Below are 17,234 nucleotides of genomic sequence, written 5' to 3'. Positions count from 1 at the left end.
CGGCGTTGAAAACCTTGGGCAACGAATTCAGCTAGTCTTAGGACTTGGTGCAATGTTGAGATTCCTTGGCGAAATCCCAGTAAATGTCGAGACGTTTTTTGACGATTTTTTTCGAACATTTTTGAGATGTTCGAAAGCAAGGAAATAGGACGGCGATTGAGGGGAATGGTAGGATCTTTTCCAGGTTTGGGAATGAGGACTAAACGCGCTGTTTTCCATGCAGATGGAAAGTAACTGGCGACCATGCAGTTATTAAACAGCGCTAGGAGATGGAGAATGACAGGTCTTGGTGCATTCATCAATTGTCTGTTCGACACATCGTCGAGTCCAGACGCTTTTCTTGGATTGAGATACTTGACGAGTAATCTCAATTCCGTCTCTGTCGCAGGAATGAATGGAGGAGTAGGAGTATTCGCAAGTGCGGTATACTCTATTTCTGCTTCTTGGTCGTCGTCAGTCATCGATCAATCAGCTTTCAGCGTCATTGTGGCCTGAAGGGCGTCAGCTAAAATCTCTGCTTTGTCTTGTCTGTTGAAAGCACTTCTCACTGGAATTTTTCTTAAAGAATGGGAGGCAAAGGCAGTGGAGAGCTCATATGAATTTATGTCCAGAAACACCTGTGTAGGGTTAAAGGAGACTCTAAATGCAACCTTGAAGCTGTTCACATACCTGGAGGTGGAATATGGTCTCCAATATCTATCAATGGCCAGGATGAACCAGGATTCATTGGAGGTGTGTATTAAGTGATAAATTATTTTAATTCTCATTAACGCCTGAATGATTTTCATATGTTATGATCACCTTCACTTATATGTTCGATTCTTTTGCATGAGAAGTGCAGCATCAACTGTTAAGTTGATGTTGAGTCAATGTTGGACATTGCCAACGAGTTTTTGGAGGCTGTTGATAAAGGCAACATGAGTGGAGGAGCACCAATTTATAATTTGTGTAACAGAGATGTCATTATGGACTAAACAATACAGGGCATCTACAGCAGTATATGGGAGGGAAATACAAAATAGATTTATAAAAGGGATTAATTGTAATGTGTGTGAGGGCATTGGAACCCTATTTGTAACATTGGAGAAACTCATGGTCATTACTGACATTTTTCAAAGGTAGGAGCAGATATTTCTGGGTTACTTCCCCTCAATTATACTTCAGAGGAACGTATGTGCCAAAATTACCTCCCTATTCCAAGACAACAAGGAATTTACGTTAATGTCTCACTTCTTGACAGCAAGGGCTACTCTGTCCAGCATAATGGTAATGGCACATGGTAATGGATCAAGATGGCGGCATCGGGTATGATGTCTAATTGTGGCTCCTGCCAAAATTCTGTTTCTACAAGTGAAAAGTTTATCTACTGTGGTCTATGCACGACGATTGTTCACTCAAAGTGCTCAGGATTGAGTGAAATTTATTTAAAAGCTCTAAATGAGGCCAATGCTCTGTTTTGGAAGTGTTTTCACTGCCGGGTTAACAAGTTTTCCATTGCCAATATGGCCGACGATATTGAATATCTTAAAACAGAAATTGAGAAGTGCAAGCAGAGTTTCGCTGTGAACACCACTAGATCGAAGAAAGATGTTTCTTTCGCGGAAGTAACTACCGCTAACTCTATTAGCAACACCAGAAAGCCGGTAATAAAATCTTACCCGTACGCCAATAGTGTTGCGTCATCTTCTACCGTCAACGTTGTCGCATCATCCCCCGTTTTCTCTAATGAAATCCAAGAAACAAGTTCTCCAGTGTATGCGAATGGTCTAGTATCATCTCCTGTTATAGATCGAAAACAGGAAATACGTTCCAAGAATGTTGTGGGTGTGAGTCCTACTGGTGATGATAATGATGGGTTCACGACTGTCCTTTCTAAAAAAAACATTAGGAAGCAAAAAACAAGGAGGAACGGAGTGTTTGGCACTTGTACTCTGTCAGACAATTTCTCCAATAAATTCTCAGGTGTCCCACGCCGTGCTTTCCTGTATTTGGCACAAGTCGAGCGAGAGATTTCGCCTGCGGTAATCAGTGGTTACCTACACGAAAAATTTCCTCATTGTAACTTTAATTGTGAGGACATTCATATTGGTGAACACCACCGCTCTTTTAAGATTGACGTGCCTCTGAATCTGCGTAACGAACTCTTGAAAAGAGATCATTGGCCCACGTACGTCTACGTGGGTAAATATTTCCCCCCAAAAAGGGTTGTTTCAGCTGATGATGCAAATGGTGTGAAACAATCAGTTGTAGGCCAATCCTCTGTTGGTGTCATCAACGAAGATTTTTGTGAACATTCGGTCGATGACTCAGTGAAACGGCAGGCGCTTGGTCAGAACAGTTTGATTAAGGCCAAACCATCGGCAGGGACTTCGTGACTAGATGCCGATGCAAATGTAATTAAGTTCCTTTACCTTAACATTAGATCGTTAAGGAACAAGATTGTTGATCTGGAAGTCATAGTGCAAGACACAAAATGTGATATTCTTCTTTTGACTGAACACTGGTTATTACCAAATGAAATCGAGTGCTATGTCATTAGTGATATGTATCTTGCTGCATCATTTTGTCGAAAGGATACAATTGGCGGCGGTGTTGCAATTTATTGTAATCGCTCCATGAAATGCTCGAAAATCAAGCTAAGCAATAACATCGAAAAAGTGAATGAGTGCGCCGCAGTGATATGCAAATCCAACAAATCCCGTTTCGGGATTATTGTTTTTTACAGGTCTCCCACCTCCTGTTTTCATTCCTTTTTAAAGGAATTCAGTGACACGATACAATCTGTGTTTAGTGCTAATGTTGACAACCTAATCATCTTTGGTGATCTTAATACTGATATATTATCTAACTCGACTCAGTACTTAGAACTGGATTGTCTTTTCCATTCATTTGGGTTAGCTGTAGGGGAGGGTGGGGCACAGTGAAACATGGGGCAGGGTGAAACAATTCAAATTTCCCTCCTCCTGACAATTCTATGAATTAGTGCTCTCTGTGTTATATTAAGGAACTAACACCACAACAGCTGCTGCAGTCTCATGGCTTGTGCTCTTCTAGTCTCCTGTTGATGGATCAAAACCTATTTTAAGGTGAGAAAAGTAAATAATTCCAAAGAATTATTTCACACTGACAAACTTTTCCTTTTCATGGGAAATCTTAACTTATCATTGTATTTACTGTTACCATTTCTTAAGTTTTGGAGACCACCAAACATATTTCTATATCTTCATTTGTTTTCATGCAGTAAGTTTATTTATTCAAGATGGCCTGGTGGGGCACACTGAAACAAGATAAATGGGGCACAGTGAAACATGTTTCACTGTGCCCCATGTCTCATTTAGGAAGAACTATTTGACTTGAAATATGCAGTGTGGATTACTATAGTAATTATTATTGTTATTCTGATGGAATTTCATTATTTTCAGAATAAAGATTCCAAAAATGAGGAATAGAATAAGAAAGAGCCATATTGGATCCTTCACAGATGGTGAAATGCGCGCTGCAGTTCATCTTGTTCTGCATGAAAACTATTCAATCAGGAAAGCAGCCAAAGAATGTAATGTCAATTATGTAACACTCAGTCGGTATGTTTATTTGTTTTTTGCATGTGAACATCTTGTAACATTGAAAGTTTTCTGAAAATTTTTTTAAATTTCAAATAAACAGTAAACGTAAACTGACATTCAAATTTTCCAAATAATAATTTTGAAAAGATTCTTTTCAGGTATGTGAGTAAGCAAAAAAAGGCTAGTGATGAAGGGACTGGTGAACATGTTCGCATGACACCAAAATATCAATCCAGATTGATTTTTACAGCTGAACAAGAAAAGTGCTTGGCTGACTATTTGATAACATGCTCAAAACTCTGTTATGGTCAGTCGACTCGTAACACTCGAGAGCTAGCTTATGAAATGGCAGTGGTGAACTCTATACAAGTGCCAAAAAACTGGCATGATGACTCTGCTGCAGGTTTAGACTGGCTACGATTGTTCTTGAAGCGAAATCCAAATTTAAGCATTCGGCAGCCTGAAAACTGTTCTCTTTCTCGTTGCACATCATTTAATGCACACACAGTGAAAACATTTTTTGACAATCTTGGTGCAGCCTTAAGACGTTCAGAATGTTTTGGTGATGGTTCCAGAATATGGAATCTAGATGAAACTGGTACCTCAACAGTCGTAAATAAGTCTGCCAAGGTGATTGCAGAAAAGGGATCCAAAGGGGTAAATAATGTAACAGCAGGTGAAAGGGGAACTCTAGTTACTACATGCTGTTTTGTGAGTGCATCCGGAAACACCATACCCCCTGCATTTGTTTTCCCAAGGGTCAAGTTCAGTGATCATATGTTGATCAATGCCCCTCCTGGCTCTCTTGGACTGACATCGAAAAGTGGTTGGATGACAGCAGAAATATTTCCTGAAGTTATTAAGCACTTCATCAAACATACAAAAACAAGTAAAGAAGACCCTACACTGCTAATAATGGATAATCACCAAAGCCATATTAGTATACAAGTAATAGATTTGGCAAAAGAGTATGGCATAATGATTGTGACTCTTCCACCTCATTGCAGTGCCAAATTACAGCCCTTGGATGTTTCCTGTTATGCTCCATTTAAGACCTATTATGCCGCAGCAGTTGATTCCTGGAACAAAAGCAATCCAGGTAAAGCTCTTTCCATCTACCATATTGCAGGATGCGTCAATTTTGCCCATCAAAAGGCTATGACTCCAGCTACTATTATTAATGGATTCAAAAAAACTGGAATATATCCATATAATAGGCACATTTTCACCGAGGCAGATTTCTTGAGTAGTTCTGTAACAGACCAGCCTTCTCCTGAAACTGAAGAGTGTGACTTATTGAGCCAAGAATTAAGAGCAACTGCAAGTACTTCCAGTTTAAACAATGGTCAAGGTGAAGATAAAAGAACTTTTCAAAGTCCTGCTCAGTTCAAGGGCTATCCTAAAGCCGCTCCAAGGAAAAATTCAACCAGGAAAAGAGAACCAGGCAAAAGTATGATCATAACAGACACACCAGAAAAAATCCGTATGATGGAAAAGAAAAATACAGCTATAGGAAAAAAAACTTCTGAGGCAACTAAATCATGCAGAAGTTTATTTAATGCCAATGTTGCCATTGATAACTGTGAGGGGCCCCATCAAAATTCAGACACCACGTCAGAGGGAGGACTTTCAAACCCCTTGGAAGGTAATGAGGATATTTTAGAAGGTTTTGGAAATAAAGTAGGTACAGTAAAAGTTGGTGATTATGTTTTGATTGAGTTTTCATCGAAGAAAAAATTCTACTATGTAGGTAGAATAATTAAAGAAGCAAGAAAACACAATGGCGCTGAAGTTACATATTTACGAAAAAGTTCCAAAGTGCCAAATTCATTTTTTTTCCCACATATTGAAGATATAGCATCTGTCAGCATGAAAGACATTAAATTAGTTTTACCACCTCCTTCTTATCGCAAAGGAACTGCAAGAATGAAAAGGTTTATTTCATTTAAAATTTCATTTGCCAATTTAGATGTTCGTTAAGCTTCTAATTATCACTGACTAAGGTGCAGTTTGTTTCATGTTTTTTAATCCATTACTGTATTCATGCATTGTGAGTTTCATTCTAGTGAAAATATTGCCAAAGGTAAAAATAAATGGTATTATAAAATCTGAAAAAATGTGTTTCACTGTGCCCCATAAGTAAAAAAGGCCCTGTTTCACTGTGCCCCACACATGGGGCACAGTGAAACAATTGACATATCACTACAAAAATTGATGTAAATCCATTGCTTTTTTAAATAATTCCATTTTTTAAAGTAGGAATAGTGAAGAAAATGACAAGCACCATTTATATATTTTCATTGTTATTTTATTTTCAAAAGCAATGTTTTTATAGGCAAAATAATAATTTTTGTTTCACTGTGCCCCACCCTCCCCTAATGAACAATAATCCCACCAGAGTAACCTCACACTCTTCTACTCTGATTGACCTAGTAGTTTCTAACTTTCCAGAGCAATCTTTTTCCTGTGATCTTGCTATCTTTCGGATCACTGTATGCTAGGGGTTGTGTTGAAGATTACTGATGCTATACTCATTGATCCTATGTATGTAACTAAACGATTTTACCACAGGGAAAGCTGTGAGGAATTTATTTATAATGTGGCTAATACAACATGGAGTGAACAAGGCCATGGCAATCCACTCGATGTTGATGCTAGGTTTAACTCCTTCCTGAATGATTTTCTGTTGCTTTTTAATCATTCATTTCCTTTAAGAACCAGGAAGTTTAACTATAAAAGCAAAAATATTAAATTCCCTCCTGAGCTCTTAAATATGAATGCCAGGGTTAAAGAACTGCATAGACTGTCAAAGTTTTCTGATCCATCCCTCCTCAATCAATACAAAGCTCTTCTACATAAATACAAATGCAGTATTAGGGAATTTAAGAAAAATCGTCATAGCCATGTCATTGCTTCTTCAAATAACCCCTCCAAAGCTGCATGGAGGATTATTAACCAACAAACTAAAAATAACTTTGAACAGAGACCAACTTTTATCAAATTTAATGACCTACCTGTTTTGAACCCTATTGCAATTGCAAATTGTTTTAATAGCCAATTCTGTCAAACTGCTAATAACACAGATCTACCTTCTCTTAGTTGGGATAAAACACCCTCGTCAATTTTTCTCTCCCCATCTACCCCTAATGAGGTTGCCAACATCATCCACTCTCTTTCTAATTCCTGGTCAGTAGGATACGATGGAGTCCCTATACCTATCATTAAATTAGTTGCTAGGATTATTTCTGCTCCCCTGTCCGACATTTTTAATTTGTCTATCTGCAATGGTCATTTTCCTACCTACCTGAAAACTGCTCTCATCATTCCAATCCATAAGAAGGGATCAACCACTGAAGCCAATAACTATCGACCTATTGCACTACTCTCAGCTTTCTCAAAAATTTTTGAGAAACTCTTCTACAATCGCATAATGAATTATTTATCCCATTTTAACTTGCTGAATTCTTCCCAACATGGCTTCATCAAGGGAAGATCTACAATATCTGCAGCTTTCCAACTCATTAATGATATCACTTGGGGTCTTTCCAATCAGAAAGAAATACTTGGGATTTTCTTCGACCTATCGAAAGCTTTTGATACCCTAAATCATAATATCCTGTTTTCTAAACTCAATCACATTGGAATAAATGGCAATGCTCTAGCCTGGATACAATCTTACTTATCCAATAGAATGCAAATGGTTCAATTAAATACAACTTTTGCTGCTGGTGCTAACACACTTCGATCCAACCCTCTCAAATCGAACTGTGGGGTCCCTCAAGGATCAATCCTGGGCCCTCTTTTATTTGTCATCTTCATCAATGATCTCAAATATCACCTACCTATGTGTAAGGTGACCCTATATGCTGATGACACTTCTACACTGAACCTTAGCGATACGCTGTTAGGAGTAACGAATGCTGCTCAAATAACTGTTTCAACTATAGGTCAATGGTGCCATAATAACAGCTTACAATTAAATGACCTCAAAACATCTTCTCTCCACTTCCATAACAAAATTTCTCCCCCGACTTCAAGCCCTTTACTCCGAACTATCAGTAATAATTCAATCAAGCAGTCTAACTGTACTAAATTCTTGGGTTTAACTCTAAATGAAAATCTTGACTGGCAATTCCACGTTGATAATCTGAACAAAAAAATTTCATCTGGTATCTTCATGATTCGTAAACTTGCCCCCACCACCTCTGTGGAGATCTTAAAGCTAGTTTACTTTGCTAAAATCCACTCCTACCTGTCTTATGGTGTGATATTTTGGGGCAACACCAGTGCTGCCACAAGGGCCTTCTCCATGCAAAAGAGATCTTTGAAGGCAATGGCTGCTGTTTCCATCAGATCTCCAGGAAAGCCACTGTTTCTTAAATTCAAGATAATGACACTACCATGTCTGTTTATTTTTTATTGTGCACTATTTGTCAAAATGTATCCTGATTTATTCTGTCCGAGCTCTACCATTCATGATTATTTCACTCAGCGCAGAAATGATGTTCACCTGAGAAGGCAACCCTGTGCCTTATCTAGAAAGGGAACTCATCACTCAGCTTCCCTTATTTTTAATAAATTACCACCGCATGTAAAAACTCAGTCCAACATTGCAACCTTCAAGCGCGAATTGAGAAGGCTGCTTTTATCCAAAGCCTATTACAATCTAGACGAATATATGTGTGATAATGTATAATTGATCTGTGTCGTTTTTTGTGTGTTTGGTATCTCTTTTTACCTGTAATATTCTCTTGACCATGTTCTATGTTCTATTCCTTGGACCAACAGAACAATAAAAATTATTATTATTATTATTATCATATATGCTATACTCATGTTTACAATATTGAATATTACCGCTACATCGATAAAAATCTGAGGGAGAAGGCGTGGAGGTATATGACTTTCTACCAATATTATATCAAATTTTAATATAACTCTAAAAGTAAGAGATTACACATTTGAAAGGACGGAGTTTAAATACTTAGGAGTGACCATAGAAAAAGGAAAATAGAGAGGAAGAAATAAATGCCAAGTTGGAATAATTTGTTACTGGGCCCTTAAATCTTTGCCGAAAAGTAAGATGCTGGTAAGGAAAACGAAGTCAAAACTATGCAGGACTATAACATAGCCTGAAGTACTCAACGGATCTGAAACTTTGACATTTACTCAGAGTCAAGAATCACAATTCTGCCCTGATGTGCTGTGTAAGACCTTGCACCTCATGGGAGACACGGAGCGAATTACCTGGAGGAAAACCCAAGAATCCTTTCTTTACTTAATACACGGGGAGAATCTAACATCTTACACACTTTACCTCCTCACACAGCTCACTTCTTCATGTTTAGGGTTACTCTATACTGATATTGCAATTTATGCTGTCCTCTGTAGCAGTGGCTTCAGCAACAAGAATGAGTCGGTTAACCCCAAGCACCTGTACTGGATGGCAGTGTGAGAGGGATATGGAATTTTAATTGCTTGTAAGAAAAATGTTGTGATTAAACCATGTGTAGAATATACACCTACAAAAGTGAACTTCTCCAAACAGCACTTTTTCATACAAACAATTATCTATTGCTTACCACTTATAAAGTGGTGAAGCACATACCCCAGCATTTTATGAAGAGGGTTTAAACTATTTCTCATCGTTCCAGCTACATTATCACCCTTTTAGTCGCCTTGTACGACAAGCAGGGACACTGCGGGAGTATTCTTAATGGTCCCCCTACCCGCAGGGGAGCATTCAAAAATTCTGTATGTAAATATTTTGGTATTAGTAGCAATTTATTCTCAAATGCTCACCAAATAAGAGCATGTTATCATGAAAATATTTGTATAAATATAATACTAATATTAAAAAACGAATCATTCTGTTCACAATTGATGATTGAACAGCGATTTTAAAAATTGATCCATTTCAATTCATAACAAAGATTATCAAAAACCTGAGTCACCACCAAACCTTAATGCATAACACAACAGTTCAATGCATAAAATAACGTATTTGGTATTACAAATGTCACTCAGAGACAAGATTTTATTTTATTTATTTAGTAATAACGCTTGCTGACAGCAAAACGTGGAAATAATGCCCACATGCCACTACAGTGAAACTAACACTCATTAGCCAGAGCGCTAATACAAGTCCGATAAATTAGATGACGTTTGGAGTGAAGTAAGGAATTCATGTAATTCCAAGGGCCACTTATTCAAAACTTTTGGTCCCCAAAATACGCTCAGAAACACTTCTGATGATATGTACTTTCATCAGATTCCTACAGGAAAGATGTGTGTAGATAAATTATTTTCCATATTTTTGGCTGACCATCAACTTCTAAGTGAGAGGGAAACATTTTTCCTTCACCTTGTAATATTGGTATTGGATTCAATGACTCTCTACATCCTTCTACTTTGATTGGAAGACAAGAACAACTCAAAATGTTTAGAGGCATGAGGTAACTGAGGAGTGAGGCAAATACAAAAGATGAATGTATCAACGTATTAGAATATTATACCCAACAAATAATTCCTTTTTAGTTGAAGAAATCAAAACAGTAGATTAATACCAAAATAGTAACTTCACATTGTGTTTCTTCATAAAGTGCTACAATATTCATGAATTTAAGTTGGCACTTTTTACTAGTACCACCAAATTTCGGAGGCACTTAGACCGTTAATACCTGATAAGTCATCAATTTCAATTTTCACCTAGGCAAGGGTTCAAGAAATAAGAATTCCCATTGCCCTAATCCTTCACCTTAATTAATACAAATACAGTGGAACTTAAGTGTTCTTCCTTAGCACATTTTCCTCCATAGCACAGCGATTTCTCTCACATCCAGTATTATCAGGACAAGATATAGGTAGAACTGTTCGGTTAGTACATCATAAATAGTGGTGCTTTCCTGGGAAATACATTTAATGACTTGCCATTAAGCAACCTACAAGTTCTTTTCCAGTATCTTTTTAGGGTGTGTTAATTCCTAAATGCACAAGTAAATTTAAAATTATCAGCCGTCGAATAACATACAATTATGGACATACATCTCAATTTTCATGACGTGGTGAATAACAATATGACAGGAATGCCTATGTATGTAATCTAAGAATGCTGCCGGACTGAAATCGAAATCATAAGGCTCCAGTAAAAAACCATTTGAAAATGGTGGAAAAGTTGTTTCATGTGATCTCTGTCCATTAATTTTCCATTTGAAATATTCAAAGCTCAAAGAAAAATCTTTAAAAGCTTTGCTTGAAAACTGTGCTTTCTTCTGCTAAACTCTTCCTGTCCAGCATGGCAGCTGACATCGAAATTTTAAAGCAAAAATTTTATAATTTTAAAATAAATCCTGGACTGAGCAATCTGAAAAAACAGAAGCATCACTTTCACAAGTAGCCAAGAAAGCGATCGTCTGATTTCAAAGAATGATCCATTATCAAACTGTGATGTATTACGTTTGTCACTTGATCCTGCCGCTTCACGGCAGGCAATTGTTCCTGGAATAAAAACGTGGTGTTGCCTGGTGTTGCCGCCATCTTAGCAGTTGCACGCTGGCACTGGAATGGTCGTGTTGATTTGCCCCGATATACCACATTGGCGACGAGGATGCCGGCATTAATGGAGAAGTTTATCGCAGAGGAAGAAGGGTGGGACTCCTACGAAGAGCGGATGGAGCAGTATTTTATCGTGAACGACCTGGTCGGGGATACTCACGAAGAAAAAAAGGCCGTGTTGCTTTCTTCGGTAGGAAAAGCTGCATACGTGGTCCTGAGGAACTTGTGCGAGCCGAAGAGGCCGGCAGACATAACATACCGGGGGCTTTGCGATCTACTCAGGCAGCATTTCTGCCCCAAAGCCTCGGTGATCGCCCAAAGCCATCAGTTCCACAAAACCGTGCAGGGGAAGACAGATTCCGTAAGAGACTTCGCCGCAGAACTGAGAAGGGTTTCCCGAGGCTGCAATTATGGCGCTTTTTTAGATCGCGCACTCAGGGACCAGTTCATATTAGGGCTTCGGGACAGAGAGATCGTACGGGCCCTGTATCTTGAAAGTGAGGACCTAGCATTTGAGAGGGCGGTGGAAATCGCTTCATCGCGGGAGGGAGCCTCCAGGAACGCCGAGGCTTGCAACTTGTTCGCACCGTCGGAGGAAGTGGCTGCGGTTGGGGTCCATTTTGTAGACCGGGACAACTCGACTGGGGTTGGAGAGGAGCATGAAGAAGACGTTTTTCGGGTCACGACCCAAGGAAAGGGGAGAAGACCGGCCGGACCTCCCCGAAGTGCGGCATCATCAGGGGGAAATGCAGCGATGGTGTGTTTCTGCTGCGGAAGGAGGGGCCACTCAAGAATGGAGTGTCGATTTCGGCGTGCTAGGTGTGATCGATGTCAACGGGTGGGCCATTTAAAGGCAATGTGCAAACAGGGTCACTTGGGTGACTACGAAAAAAGGGTATTTCATAGTGAGATTTCTGAATGGTGTATGGAGGGTTATGAGCGGGAAGAAAAGGGTGTTGGAATTTTTGATTTAGAGGTTTCTTCTGTTAGGGGTGAGAGTTATGGCGAAGAGTTCCCCTCACATTTCAATATTAATTCTGCACTCGGGGATGCACCATTTAAAGTGGCAATCGTAGTAGAGCTGGATATGGAAATTGATACGGGTTCGGCCATTTCAGCAATATCGGAGGGCTGTTACCAGAAATATTTCTGAGTTGCCCCTGCAAAGAACAGCCATACGGCTTAAATCTTACTCCAACAACCTTATAAAACCAGGGGGCACCATTGGGGTAAAGGTCCGCCACAAGAGTAGAGTATATGAATTGTCACTCTTTGTCGTCAAAAATGGAGGGCCGCCAATCATGGGGAGGGATTGGCTAAAAATTTTAAGTGACCATACCAGTAATGCATTTGGGTGTCAGAGATCCCAAGTTGGAGAGGGTGCTAGAGAAATTTACCGCATTATGGGAAGGTGAACTGGGCACGTTTAATAAGGGTGAAGTGGCTTTAATTCTAAAACCTGAGGCCAAACCGGTTTATTGCCCTAGAGCATTAGCATTTGCGCTCCGAAACAAGGTGGATGAAGAGTTAGACAGGCTTGTTAGGGTGGGAATCCTGCACCCAGTACACTTCAGTGCGTGGGCCACACCAATAGTACCGGCAGCTAAGAATGATGGCAGTGTTAGGATCTGTGGGGATTTTAAAATTACTCTCGATCCAAATTTACAAATTGAGCGATATCCCTTGCCAAGGGTTGATGAAATATTTGCTAAATTAGAAGGGGGAGAAAAATTCTCAACAATCGACCTTGCCCAGGCTTTTCAGCAACTCACTCTAGATGAAGGGTCGCAGGAGCTTTGTACAATCAACACCCACAGGGGCTTATTTAGATATTGTAGACTTCCCTTTGGAGTTGCTTCTGCTCCAGCAAAGAAAAATGGAACTAAGTGTGGAACAGGGATGCCTGATGTGGGGTAATAGGGTTGTTATTCCTGAAAAGTTGAGGCCCATTATCTTGAACGAATTGCATGCCAGTCATCAGGGCATTGTAAAGATGAAGTCTGTTGCGAGGTCATATGTTTGGTGGCCTAAGCTGGATGAGGACTTAGAAGCGTTAGCTCGGGCATGCACCGCATGTGCAGAAAATAAACCCCTCCCGAATAAAGCCCCTTTGAAATGCTGGGAAATGCCAGATAAACCATGGGTACGCTTACACATAGATTTAGCTGGTCCGTTTATGAGTAAAGTCTTTCTTGTGGTAGTTGACAGTTCCACAAAATGGCCAGAGGTTTTTCAGCTGAGTGATAGCAGCTCAGAGGAAATTTTGGGTCACTTAAGATCTCTGTTTGCAACCTTTGGGCTACCTGAGGAAATTGTGAGTGATAATGGCACACCATTTACCTCTTGGGAATTTCAGAACTTTTGCTCTATGAACGGGATTAGGCACAGGTTTTCCCCTCCATACCATCCTGCTACAAATGGGGCTGCAGAGAACCTGGTAAAGTGTTTCAAAAGCAAGATAAAGACCCTAGTAAACTCAAATGTACCCTTGCACATTGCCTTACAACGGTTCCTGTTTGATTGCAGAATAAGCCCTCATTCCACTACAGGGGAGCCACCCAGTCTGTTGATGTTTGGGCGGGTTCTTAGGTCACGCCTATCACTTCTCAAACCCAGCATCAATCAGACTGTCACCACGAAGCAGGAGCACCAAAAGAGGTCCCATGGCACCTCTACCCAACTGAGGACCTTCAATGTGGGTGACAAAGTGTGGGCTACAGCTTACACCAGAGGAGGAGCAAGACAGTGGAAAGAAACTACTGTTGTGTCAGTGCTGGGATCAAGAAATTACAGGGTAAAGACAAAAGATAGAAGTGTGTGGCATCGTCACATTGATCAGCTCAGGGAAGTGGGGACTGGGGTGATAGGTAGGGCTGAGGAAACTCAGGTTTCGAGTGAAATGAAAAGTGAGTTAATCGTTCCAGGGAAGGCAACTGCTATGAGCTGCAGCAGAAGTGGTAGTTCAGAGCCTATGGGGTACTGGCAGACAGGGTTGGGAAAGGGTTGTGACAATGTGGGGAGTGTGCAAAATGACTCAATAAAAAAAACAGGAGGGATAGTGAACCAAGTGTTCAGGAAATGCAAACACGGTACCCTAAAAGGGCAAGGAAAGTAAAAGAAATGTGGAATGTGTGAGCATTGGTGGGGGGGGAGTGATGTCAATCATTGAGATTTTATTTTTCTCTTTCTTTCTTTTTTTTCGCTAATGTCAGCTGTTCCTCTGTGTATGTAATTAATTCCTTTGTATTATATAATTAGTCTCTTGTTTGTCGGGTTGGGATGTTCCCTCTCTTTTTGGGAAGGGAGGAGTGTGATGTATTAAGTTTGTCACTTGATCCTGCCGCTTCACGGCAGGCAATTGTTCCTGGAATAAAGACGTGGTGTTGCCGCCATCTTAGCAGTTGCACGCTGGCACTGGAATGGTCGTGTTGATTTGCCCCGATATACCACACTAACCCTCCAACCCATTTTGGTGAATCTCCAAGTAACAAGTTAACAACTACAATGGAAAATGCTACAACTACCTTAACAGATAGTGAAAACATCGAAGAGAGTGGGAAGAAAGGAGATCCTCAACTTCAGCCTCAAATCGAACAGCATCAATTGAAGGGGATGGCTTCGTTGAAGTTAAATCCCGGAAGAGAAAAAGAAACTACGCAACTATCAGCACAGGTGAAAATCTCCAAAATCACCAAGGTTTAGGGGTGGCAAAATGCTCATCATTTTTTACATCGGTCATTTAGAAACGGAGACTACGACTGACGAGGTAACAGACCATATTTTCACTAATTTTGGCATAACCTGTGAATCTTGTAAAAAAATAGTTGGAAAGATAAAATATGGTGTGTTAAAAGTGAGTGTATCGCACTTTAGCTCTGATAAGTTGAAAGATTGAACTTGGTGGCCCTCTCATTATCAATCATACCCTAAAAATATTGTGAATGATGACAATCCTAATGCCAGCTAAACTCTAATGCCCTCTGAAAGCTCTAAAAAAAGTGGTTTGTTGTTCCTCAAACAGTCGACTTCGTCCCCAATCCAAGTTTTTCTGCTGGTAGCATTTCTTGCAGGACAAGCTGTAAAAATGGTGGAACATGTATTTTTGTAAAAAATGGTAGCAAACATACGCTTATCTTTTGAAAAATCTTGCATTGATCAGCATATTGTTGGATCGCGGAATGAAAAAGACGGACATGGCAAAAATGTTTGATATTCACCCATCAACTCTATCAACAATTCTTTCTCAACGGATGGAAGTCTTCAACGCTGCCTCTCAGCAGGCTAACCAAAAACGTCTCATCACTAATGTCAATGAGGACCTCAACCAGGCTGTTTACAACTGGCTATCTCGGGCACAGGCGAGGATGATTCCAGTTCACGGTCCATTTTGCAGGAGTTAGCTAGAATGGAGGCCTTGGAATGGAAGTTGGGAATGGATAGCTTCTTGGCATCCAATTTCTCCATAAATTTAAAAAAGGTGGAACCTGACATCATTGAAGATTTGTGGGGAGGAAGCCTCTGTGAATCTGATGTGGTGGAGAGTTGGAGGGAGAAGCTGAATTTTTTATTTGGGGAGGGCTACAGTCCCAAGGACATTTTCAATACAGGCAAAGCGGGATTTTTTTATAATTTGCTTTCTGACCGTACTCCGGCAGCAAAGGGAGAGGCATGCCACGGGGGAAAAATGAGTAAGCAAAGGTTCATGGTACTCCTGTGCACTAATAGTGTCAGCTCGGAGAAGTTGCCTTCATTTGTGGTGGGTAAGTTCGCTAAACCACGCTGTTTTAAAAACGTTAAAGTGATGCCTTGCCCCTATGGAAGCATTAAAAATGCTTGGATGACGGCGGCATTATTTTGGTGGCGGTAGGCGGGTATTGATGCACTTGGGGGAAAAAGTAGTCCTCTTCCTCAATCGCTACATGGCCCACAACATTGAAGGACTGAGATTAAGAAACGTGCGGGTAATTCTTCCCCCCAAATTGCACCAGTAAACTACAGCCCTTAGACCAAGGGATCATTTCTGCAGTGAAGCAGCATTACCGTCACATGTTAGTAGAGTTTTTGGTGTGTCGTATGGAAGTGAGTGATCACCACAATTTAAAGTGTACTGTTTAGCAGGCAATGCAGAGGCTTTGCGAAGCATGGAAGTATGTGATATCAGTCACCATATCCCATTGCTCTGCAAAAGATGGGTTTGCTGTCAACAGCAAAACCTACGACACCGAGGCGGAGAGTGATGGCAAAATCAGCGAGTTCTGACAGGATCTCTCTAAAGAAATGAACATTGAAGTGTCGTTCAATGATTTTTCAGGGGTAGATGCCAATTTAATAACCCGTGATGATGAATCACCCAATCTGCCAGCGGTTCCAACGGAGGAAGTGATGCCTCCGGCACAAGACGATGGACCTAAGATGGAGTGTCGCAACTCTTGTTTCGGTCAGCACAGCAATTGACTATATTGAGAAATTAATTTTGTGCACAGGGCTTTCGGAAAGTGGGATGAGCACATTTAGAAAAGTGGAAGATGCGGTGACGAAGAAATGGGAGTGGACAGAAACATCAGTCACCTTTACTTCCATATTTCAAAGTAGAAAAATTGCAATAAATAAATTTGTTCATTCCTTTTTTGTATTATTTTCATCCATATTCTCACACAAGTTTTCTCTGAGTGGCCAACGATAATTAGTTACATTGGGGTAAGTAATTGGGATTGTGTTTTGCATTACTTCACCATTTAGTTTTAAATATTGCGAGTGCATGTGTGTAAAGAATGTTCAAACCTTACACATCAACGAGCGTGAGTTTGACGCATTAGCTAAAGAGTGCGTTTGTGAAGCTACCGCCCTCCCCTCCATTCCACTCGCACAGTAAGAGCCGGTGTGAAAGTGCACCGAGGGACAGACAAAATGACTTGGGACTCCACGAAGTCAAGCACCTTTTTTGTCTTGGGCTATGGGGTCATCTCAGCGGCGGAGCCAGGAGATTGCCAGCGATAACCAGCCGATTACAGCCAGTAGATTTAGGGATAATCCATGCATTCAAATCCAACTACCGCAGGATTCTAGGGTAAAAAGCAATCTTATTGACAGTGGGAGGGACCCTAAGAGCTTCAAAGT

General features: G+C 40.4%; 1 protein-coding gene across 2 annotated transcripts; it reads left to right on the top strand.

The window, feature by feature from the left end:
• Positions 1-2,906: 2,906 nt before the first annotated feature.
• On the top strand, positions 2,907-5,662 carry LOC124162508. Of its 2 annotated transcripts, XM_046539073.1 has the most exons (3): positions 2,907-3,086; positions 3,423-3,581; positions 3,722-5,662. In XM_046539073.1, exons 2-3 carry the CDS (start codon positions 3,439-3,441, stop codon positions 5,541-5,543), a joined length of 1,965 nt encoding a protein of 654 aa, XP_046395029.1. In that variant the 5' UTR covers positions 2,907-3,086; positions 3,423-3,438; the 3' UTR covers positions 5,544-5,662. The 2 variants fall into 2 exon arrangements, with proteins under 2 accessions (XP_046395029.1, XP_046395030.1); XM_046539074.1 differs by lacking the exon at positions 2,907-3,086 and having other exon boundaries at positions 3,491-3,581; positions 3,711-5,662.
• The last annotated feature ends 11,572 nt before the right edge of the window (positions 5,663-17,234 follow it).

The sequence above is a fragment of the Ischnura elegans genome, chromosome 7 (genome assembly GCF_921293095.1).
Source record: "Ischnura elegans chromosome 7, ioIscEleg1.1, whole genome shotgun sequence".
NCBI lineage: Eukaryota > Metazoa > Arthropoda > Insecta > Odonata > Coenagrionidae > Ischnura > Ischnura elegans.
The sequence above is the reverse complement of the archived record's forward strand: the minus strand, read 5'-3'. Positions and strand labels throughout refer to the sequence as shown.

What these genes read in the sequence shown, in the direction of transcription:
- LOC124162508 (XM_046539073.1), top strand. Translation starts at nt 3,439, where the DNA reads ATGAGGAATAGAATAAGAAAGAGCCATATTGGATCCTTCACAGATGGT. An exon ending in AATTATGTAACACTCAGTCG is followed by an intron (nt 3,582 to 3,721) that starts GTATGTTTATTT and finishes GATTCTTTTCAG; the next exon opens with GTATGTGAGTAAGCAAAAAA.